Source organism: Epargyreus clarus, unplaced genomic scaffold, assembly GCF_041222505.1.
Source record: "Epargyreus clarus isolate Ecla_fem2 unplaced genomic scaffold, WU_Ecla_fem_2.2 ptg000005l, whole genome shotgun sequence".
Lineage (NCBI taxonomy): Eukaryota > Metazoa > Arthropoda > Insecta > Lepidoptera > Hesperiidae > Epargyreus > Epargyreus clarus.
The window spans coordinates 15472285-15482420 of NW_027332213.1; the positions used below are offsets into that span (position 1 = coordinate 15472285).

The 10136-nt window shown below is 36.0% G+C and overlaps 1 protein-coding gene across 1 annotated transcript in view; it reads right to left on the bottom strand.

Moving 5' to 3' along the window:
- LOC140742407 (neogenin) overlaps positions 1-7550 on the bottom strand; it is a 191249-nt gene extending 183699 nt beyond the window's left edge. The window contains exon 1 of the mRNA XM_073073337.1: positions 7417-7550. Coding sequence (XP_072929438.1) covers positions 7417-7474 — 58 coding nt within the window. The 5' untranslated portion in view covers positions 7475-7550. The remainder of the gene's footprint in view (positions 1-7416) is intronic.
- Positions 7551-10136: the final 2586 nt, after the last annotated feature.

Here is a 10136-nt window from a genome sequence, read left to right on the forward strand (position 1 = left end):
CTTAGTCCTCAGGGGTAGCGGCGCATCTGTGGCCGACCTCAGGTAGGAATATCTAATCCTATCTGGGGTTGATTACAGATGTCCATGGGCGGCAGTAGCCACATCAGGTGGTCTGCATGCTCGTCTGCTATTCTTATATTATAAAAAAAAAAAAAAAGTACATATTATTTAGAAATATAAGACGGTACCCACCTAGTTCCTTCAATGAACTAATCGCATTGCGCGCCTTACAATAGCGATGGAAACGCGATACGAAACCTTGTTATAACGTACGACCTTATTGTTTATGTGTGAATGTCAAGGGTATAGGCTGATCAAAGCCCAATTATGTTATTAGTCTTATTTTCCTTCAATATTCTTCTGAATGGAGGCAAAGTCGAAGATTAATTATGTTTATTCGCAGTTTCTTTGCAGGGAAGCTTTATAAGCTTTTATTGTGGTATTTTAAAGAGATTTAAGGCGTTATTATGATATAGTTGTTACTGTTGTCCATAGATACGGTGGCCACTGAAACGTTGTTTCTCCTGAAGACTAAGTTTGAATGCCTCAGATAAGTATGCCTCCCTTATCCCTTTAAATTGAAACACAACAGCGCTTAACACTGCTTTTTAGGCAGAAATGGATGTTACGGTGGTTGAGAGTCGAACCACAAAGGGTTCTATCACCTTCAACATATGCATACTTAGTAACGAAATTAACAATAAATACGAAAAGCTCGGATGATTCGATTAACGCAGTGGTTTCCATACAAGCCACGTAAAACTCCTGGGTTCAATCCCCGGCCAGCCCGATGTATAAATAACGTCGTATAATAGTCTTGAAGTTCGGAAAAAAGAAGTCGACAAAAGTTCAAGTTTGCTAACTTTTTAATCTCTTTTATAATTTTCATTTCATTCTTTGTTAATTCGGAAATTCAATGGAAAAGTTACGGAGACAAAGACATAAACATGAAATCAGGCTTTTTGGATACAAGATTTGAGCCGATAAAGTTCTGTATAATTATTATCCTTAAAAACCGATGATCATATTCGCTGATATTTGCTGTAAGAAAATTAAAATACAAAAGTTATTAAATAACTAAAAATACATAAGTACATACAAATTCAAAAAGGTACATTGGAAAGCATAGAGTCCACTGTTTGCCACTATTAGTCCCTACTTAATAGAGATACCTTTAAAACCCACATAAGGAATTTAAACTTTAAATATTTTGAAACTAGTTTAGGTATATCCGTTTATCCCAACTTCAACTACAACTACCCTAATTAGCAAGAGCAGAGGCTTCAGGGATTAGGAAGTTAGGCATCCCCAAAGTTTGTGACTAGGGTACCGTATTGTGTAGAACAGGGAAAGTTTAAACTTTTCTTTTTGTGACAAGTAACAAACAGTCTTCCTGAGGGCTGCTGGAAGCGATTTCATTTTGAAATAAGCAGTCCTTTGTACTCTATTTTCGTAATGTTTGCTTTTAATAATTGTTTTTTCCGTGTACAAAAACTTATAAATAAATAAATAAATGGTTTTGTCTTTGCCGTCAATCAGGTGATTAATCTCAGATAGGATTTTAGTCATAGCTGAGGTCGGCTCTAACGTTGCTACTATTAAGTGAGCTGAAACGCTGTATAAGTGTTTCATTCATACCACACACAAGAACACAGCAATTAACAATGTTTTTCTTTAGCAGTAAGAAGCAGAAATAATAAGAAACCACCATTTGTTTACGTATTGGCCTATACAATTTCCAAGTTCTGATATAATCCGCTAGGGGCGCTGATTGGAAATAGTATGGGCAAATATGTAAACAAATACCAAAACAGTCATATTTGTCAAAACGTAAAAACACATGGTAAGGGTACAGGTTGTCTTATGAAAGAGTTAAGGGATGCTGGTTTTTGATGGAATAGTGTGGAAAGGGAGAGACACTTGGACCAACAGTTGGACCTTCTAACTTAGACCCCAATGGTATTAACAGATCTGTGGGTGACTTCAGGATTTTAACCCTTTCTGGGATTGGTTATAAATTTCTATGGGCAGCAGCTACATGCCAGGTAGAGTATAAATTTCTTTTCTAATCGTAAAGTATAAAAAAATATATTTTTAAAGTTATAAAAAAGCTTCATTAGACGAGTTAAGAATATCTTAACACCCTTAAACAACCTTTCTCCCACCTTTACAGGTTGAAAATAATAGTTAAATATAGATTAAACCTTATTTTAAACTCCATTGATTATCCTTATAAAGATCCTTAGTATATAAAAATATATGGATAAAAATTACCGTTTTATATATAACTAGCTGACCCGGCAAACGTTGTGTTGCCATATAAATATAAAAATGTTAAGGGTGAATAACCCTTATCACTTAGGGGTATGAAAAATAGATAGTAGCCGATTCTCAGATCTACTGAATATGCATAAAAAATTTGGTGAAAATCGGTAAAGCCGTTTCGGAGGAGTACGGTAACTAACATTTTGATACGAGAATTTTATATATAAGATGTTGAAGTTGCGATCAACCCCTGACAAGACCAAATTCCCACGTAAGGTGCCACAGATGCGCCTCTACCCCTTCCGGTGGTGCCGCCGAAATCGACTCACAAAAGGTTCTACCACGGCCATATTAAGTACTAGCTGACCCGGCAAACTTTGTACCGCCTCAAAATCTATTTATCAAATATATTTCATATAAAATATAGACTATGTTACTCGTGGATAATGTAGCTTTCGAAAGGTGAAAGGATTTTTTAAATTCGGTCCAGTACTTTTTGAGCCTATTCATTACAAACAAACAAAGTTTTTCTCTTTAAAATACTAGTATAGATTATGTAAATTATACTTTTAAAACATTCCCCGTACAAACTTTCAGCTATTTACAGATTCAAAAGTTAGATTTATCTCGTGTTAAAGGTCTATTCAATATTAGATAACTGTTAGAACTATCTCATGCTACAGTTTGAGGTCAATAAGTCATCTGTTCGGTTAGAGCACTCGTTAATTTGTTACTTTGTTATGCCGCGTGGGTGTTTTTATTGGCACGACACGACTCCGGCACGACGCCGACATCCACCCCATCACGACAACGGCGCGATCTTTTTTATATTGGATACCGATACGACACGACGCCATGGTGACAAACACATTAACAATTAAATCGTGGTAAATAAATAAAAGTTTACGTGTATACATAACACAAAGATATCAACACGAGACCAATATGCCGGGCCAATTACAAAGTGCAGTACAATTTCATAGAATTATACATTGATGACGTCACCGTTTCCGTGTCGGTGTCGTGTCGTCCCAATAAAGAAGAGTCCATTGAAGAAGCTTCGGTGATTAACGTCACTTTGAATCGCTTTTCTAGTTATTTATCTCTCATATTTATGCAGTAAGCCGAAATCCCCACCGTTGAACGCAGTCGTGGAAAATAATAACTAAACAACTGCTATTTATTACCCCTTAAATTTGAAAGGTGACCCGCGGTAGACACAGCCTACCCTCGGAATGGGAGTTTTACTATTACTAAGATATTACTCAAATCAAATAATATTTGAGAATATCTCAGTTTAGGCAGACCATAGCTAGTATCGCTTGAGCAACTAGATTTAGCGATAAGTAACGCAACTGTCAAACTGTTCAGCGGCTATTTAATAGCTCATGCAGTATTTAACGTGACTGAAAAAGTTGTTGTCAAACTGCTTAGAGACTATTTAATGGGTTACTTATCAATACAGACGCGTAGATTAACTGTTGATAGATTTTTTTGAATAAAATAACATGTACCCTTTGAAGGTGGTAGAACCCTTTGTAGTTCGACTCCAGCGGCACCACCGCCACACCTATTTCTACCTAATAACAGCAGTGTTAGGCGCTGCTGTGTTCCGGTTTGAAGGATGTGGTAAGGGAGATAGACTTTTCCGAGGCGTTCCAGCTTAGCCCTCAGGGGTAGCGGCGCATCTAAGGCCGACCTCAGGTAGGAATGTCTAATCCTATCTGGGGTTGATTACAGATGTCCATGGGCGGCAGTAGCCACTTACCATCAGGTGGACTGCATGCTCGTCTGCTACTCCTATATTATAAAAAAATAAAAAAATAATAAAAAAAATGTACCCGTCGTCGTCGTCAAAAAACGTTTACCAAACCTATCGAGTAGGGTATCAAAATAAAGGAAATTAAAAGGAGATTACACATACATTATATAATATACATATATATAACACATAGAGATGACTGTCTGACTAAATGAGTAAGTTGCTGTGCCAGACATCAACGCAAAGGGAAACCGCGGAAGTGTATCGTGCTGGAATTTTATAAATAGGTTGTTTATATAGGTCGCTTTAACAACTAATTGGAGGCCTGAGCGGCAGTGACTAACGTTCGATATTCATAATTAATCTATCAAAGTTTCACTACCATAGCCACATTTGACAACCGCTGTTTACGAGAAATTTTTAATGTTCGATCTTTGGCAGGCAAATGGAATAGATTGATTATTAAGAACGGACTTAAAGCAACTGCTCCATTGCCTAAGAGGCAGAGAGTAGCTTCGAAAATATCGCTCATGATAGTAGCCGGTGAGCGGTAAGCCTTAAGGGAATGTACAAACTATTCCGTCGTGCGTAATGAAGTAGTCTATGAAATAGAGTTGGCGGCGTAATGAGATCTGTTTGCCAATTTGAGCACCTTTTGATTTTCTCTTTTATTTAATTGTCGGCAAAAGGGCGAAGGGACGATAAAATCATTTTATTCTTTTGTAGTTCACTGGAACAAAACGAACAGAATCTAATGAGACTGCAATTTAAGAAGAATCTAATGAACCTGATCTTTGTAACATTGAAGTACCAAATGAGCAGGCAGTCCTGATGTTAAGTGGCTACTGCCGCCCATGGACATCTGTAATCAACCCCAGATACGATTCGATTCCTCCCTGAAGTTGATAGATACCTTGCTATTCCCAAGGACTAAATTAGAACGCTTCGGATAAGTGTGTCTCTCTTATCTCACCCTTCAACGTGGAACAGCAGCGCTTAACACTACTATTATAAAGAAATCGGTGTGGCGGCACCTCTCGGGTGAAACCATACTAAATGCACTAGGAGAACTTCAAATATCACTCAATTTCATATCATAAAACACTACCTAAAAAAATCATCTACTTATCTGTCCCTTTACTTTATAACTAGCAACATTTAAGCAAATACGAAGAAATACTAGATTAAGTTATTGGGACAATTTTGCGTAAACAGCGAACGTGCTAGACATTTGAATGAAATTGCTTTTGTGTCTAAAATTAATTCTAATATTCAATCATAATAATGAACTATGAATTATAATAGAAGCGTGTTGTTTATAATCATACCTAATGTAATATTTTTTACGAAATGTTAGTATAAATTGAGCGTAAGTGGCTCCTACCATGGACATCTGTAATGAAATCAAATCGAATAAAAATTCAAAGTTAATTATTATTTAAATAATTCTCTTTGAAGGTCTCCAAAATCTACCACCACTTCGCAAGGTGTTACATTATGGAGAAGCAGTGGCGAAAAGTACTCCCTATCATACATTTTTAAAAAGCTTCATTTACAATGACAAACTTAGGCAAAGGAACATGATTTTAGTTTGTTTAATAAAATATAAAGTCCTTCCCAAACATGATCTCAGATGCGTTGGTTACTTAAATTAATGTCTCGTCTAAATGTCTCTCTTACTATACTTTAGTATCTATCATTTTATATCATCTTATCTTAAAAGCTTATAAGTTTGAATGCTTTATTTTTCTGGAGATATGAGTCCAATAAACATTATTCCATTATCGAAATCTGTTTGTCTATCGATAAATATAATATATCGTTGTTTACATAATAGGAAAATTAATTTAACAAAAAACTTAAGTACGTAGGTATATTTTCTTAATTTTTTAAAAGATTTATATTATTTATACTTTTTCTTTAAACTGTATTGCATTATTTGTTTGTCGTTATGTAGAGTATTAAAAACGTTTCTTACAACATTTTTTTATGGGAAATTTGTGAAATTATTATTACGGGAAATTTCTTAGAAATAAAAATAAGTTTCCTCAAAATTGCATATTGCGAACTGCGGAAATACAAAAATCTAATTAATAAATAAATATAGTTCAAAAAACTAAAAAACCCGCTTTTATGATAAAATCAACTAAAAAGTACAAAATAATTTTCAATCTAGGAATCAATTAAGGAACAGTAAATAGTATTTTGTGAAAAAAGCGTGGGGTGCTCCATTTATCAGTTTTCGAAAAGCGCAAATAAGTTAGAGGTGTCTAAAGCCTGTATAAAATTATAATCTTACATTAATAATGATTGCTTGAAGGCATTATTAAATTATAGGCATATTATTTTATTATAGGCAGTCGATCTCATAGGCGTTCGCCTGTGACTAATGTTTAGTCACCAAGGTCATTTTAAGGAATTCCTTGTGAAACTCTTACATAACTATAATTTTTGATGTTACCTGTCTATATAGTATTGCAAAATAAGAATAATGAAAATTCTTAAACAAAACATATAATGTTTACCAAGTGTTTACGTAAGATACTCGTAAACTGCCAATTCACTATTCAACGGACTCTACATTTTAGAATTTTAAGGATATAACCGTGATAATTCTTATAGCAGTATTTAATATACCAAACATATTTTATTACTAAATAAGATACGCATATTTATCATGAACACAAAAAGGAGCTCTACATGTGAGAGTTCTGTTTGCTATGCTCTACGTATTTCAATAATAACAAACTCAAAGGTAACAAGACTTGTGTATATTTGAATATATTATATTATTATACAAAACGTTCATAGCGAATGACTCTACACTCTACAGCCTACGACTCTACATGTAGCGGTAGTGTGGTCGGTTCACTTTTATAAGGACTCGACTCGTGTTTTGATTGCGTTTTGTTTTAATTTTACGCAGATACTCGTATTCATTGATGTATGTTTATTTGTTATTCGCCTCACTCTATATGGTAATTCAAGATTTTTTGCTACGCAAGTGGTTCTGTGAGCCCGGAGACCGTCTGATGGCTCGCGTATTACTCACGATTCGTAACGCGTAGTTTCCAATCGGAACAGCAGCGTTCCGTCCAATTGGAATGTTTTGATGCGGAGCTAGAATGTCAAATGTGTCGCTTCCGCGCTCCCGGCGAAGGTGACGCCCGCCGGTGAGGAGCGGATCGATCACCGCTCCGCTGCTGCATCGCCGCTTACATCTAAACTTACTTGCCGGACCTCGATTTTATTATGTATAGAGGCTTCGTAGGTTAGGCCGGTGTTTGACCCGAGGACGCAAACGAGCGGGACGCATGCGTCGGCCGCGGTAAACACGGCCGGCCCGCCGACCACGTGGTACACGAAAACAGAAGGCACAAACTACGCACCGTCCACGGCGGCGGCGGTCACACCCAACACCAACACTTGTAGTAATATGAGCGCCATAAAAACAGAATCATTTGCACTGCACACGGGATCGTTGTACGGCGGGCTGCGTGGACACGAACGGCGCAGCCCGCTGCCGACGGCGAACTGCCGAGCACTGCCGAGCGCCGGCGGAGGCTCGCGCTCCGAGGGCGACCGAGGGACGCGCCGACACTGCTCCGCGAGCGCCGGGACCGGCCCAGCGCGCTATCGATGATGCCCTGCGAACTTACCACTCGAATCAACATACTCTTTCCACCAGAAGACACACACCTTCCTTCAAAAACAAATAAGAATCCTAATTCTATCAAGAACTACATAAACTTTTTAAACTATTCACGCTGGGATAAAGTGTCTCTACAATTTAATTTTCAAAGATAACAACACCGTAAATATTTGTATTGAAATAAATTTTACTATTTTTGATGATGTTTCCTGGCTTAGGAGCCAAATAACTTAACATTTGTGATATAACAAAAGTAATTTGCCATGAACATTTTATAACACGATGTTTTGTATTAAACAAGTCGATTTTATATCTAAAAAACCTTATTACAGTCAATACTTTGACAGAAAATAACGTTTTACCATTTAAATATTTAATTTCTATGATTTGGAAATGAAACAGTGACGTCTCTACAAAAATCAGGCTCTACATTTGCAAGGCTTTAGTCGATGGCCGCACAATCGAGTGGAGTCTCCAAAGCTCATCACTAGCGCGAGGCATGTCCGCACTCGCCCCGCGCCCCGCCATCCTTGCCCATTCAACGCATTTTCTGTCATAAGCAAATCGATAATCGCATTACACTTCCGCTTTCGAGCACTCACATTGCATCCTAACTAAGTTTCGACGTACATTGACCGCCGCCTCGTAAACTTCCCATCTTAAGCCTAACAAATCCAGTGATGGACAGCAAAACGATAATTATTCTCCACTGCTACACGCTCGTAACATTGAAGTTTCACGCAAAAAACACAACGTGCTTTCTCACGCGGTGCGATAAATATTACAATGTCGTAATCTCAATAAAAAACTAAACGGAATGTCAGGCGTTCCCCGGTGATTTGTGTTTTTATCTCGTGCAATTATAAAGAGTTTACTTTAATCGCGATTCTCGTGTGTGGAATGCGAAATACTTTAATTATTAACGTTATTCTCAGTTACACGGGTAAAAACTTTGATATCGATGACAAAAACTTTTATTCTTAGTATTTTTCTACGAATAAACCGTGAGTTTATGTTATAACACTTGTAAAGAATGTAGTGTTAAAGTTTATAAATATTTCAAGGTTGTGTTTGTGTTATTAGTCCTAATTCGTGTAGTTTCGTGGGGAATTTCGTAAATTATTCATTAATTATTTTGTGTTCGAATAAAGTTTTAAAAATTAATACTATTCGACATGTAATGTGGAGACTGTAATTATTATTTTTGTGTTTATTCTCGTACTGTATGTGTGAAAGTTGTTCGTATATATGTTGTTATTATAATATTTGTTCTCTTAACATTATTATTCTTTTTACTCGAATGTCAAGGAAGGATTATGTTTTTATAATTAATGGTTGATACTGAGAGTATTTTAAATAATACGGCATAATGATAAGAAAATAACAATACGATTTAAATATATTTACCTAATTTAGTTTGTACCCAAAAATAATTTTAATTTTTCCGCACATCCCCAAGGTTGACTGGGAGAAAATGCTATTTAGCATTAAGTCCGCCTTTTGCACCACATTGTTTTTAACATGGTCAATAAAGAGTAAATAAATAAACATTATTTTAATCTTCAACATGTGTGATTGAGTTTAAAACGTTTGATTATGTTTATTATAAAAGTACAAAAACTATTTATCTACTTACCCTTATAATACTACCCCTATTTGCTACCCTTTGTTCGATGGCGTGTGAGTTGACGTGTTAATAAAAGTACAATACAATTCTCTAGCTATTTGTCGACTCTACTGCACCGCGTCACTATATCTATTGTTGTTGTAGCAAGTGCATAGAGTGTGTAACAAGTGCATTGTAGAGTTCGAAACATTTTAATAGAATGCGATTAACTTTGACTATTTAATGGATTGAATAAATATAAACGTTACATGCAAGTGTAATTAATTAAAATGCTATTGTTATGACATTTTTAAAATTTGACTAATAAATTTGCATAGAAAAAAATTATAATTAAATTTAATATATTTCATTTCTCTGCAAATTTTTAAATAGGTTACAAATATTATTTATAATATTTAAGATTTGTTGTTAATTAATATTATGTGTATCAAAATTAAGGGCTAATTATGACATTCATTATCATATCATGCAGTAAAGCCTCCCACCAAATATTGCAAACATTGTAATATCCTAAGGTAAATAGATAAATAACGTAATCGTCATTAACTCGGAAGACCAATTTAAAACGTCTCTGTATGTCACCCTTTGCGCCCTTCAAACAAAACATAGCAGCACTAACAGTTGTCATAAAGCGGAAACAACGGTTGTGCAATATGTGACTCTACCACCTTTTTACTAAACAAGTACTATTATTTACCACTATCTCTACATTTAGCACACAACAGCAGACGGGTCCCATCGCATTCTGCGTGCATGTCGTCATCTCTACTTCGCTACTCATTACAAAGGGCAATGTAGAGACACGGGTTTCTCAAAAGGCATTTTTCGTG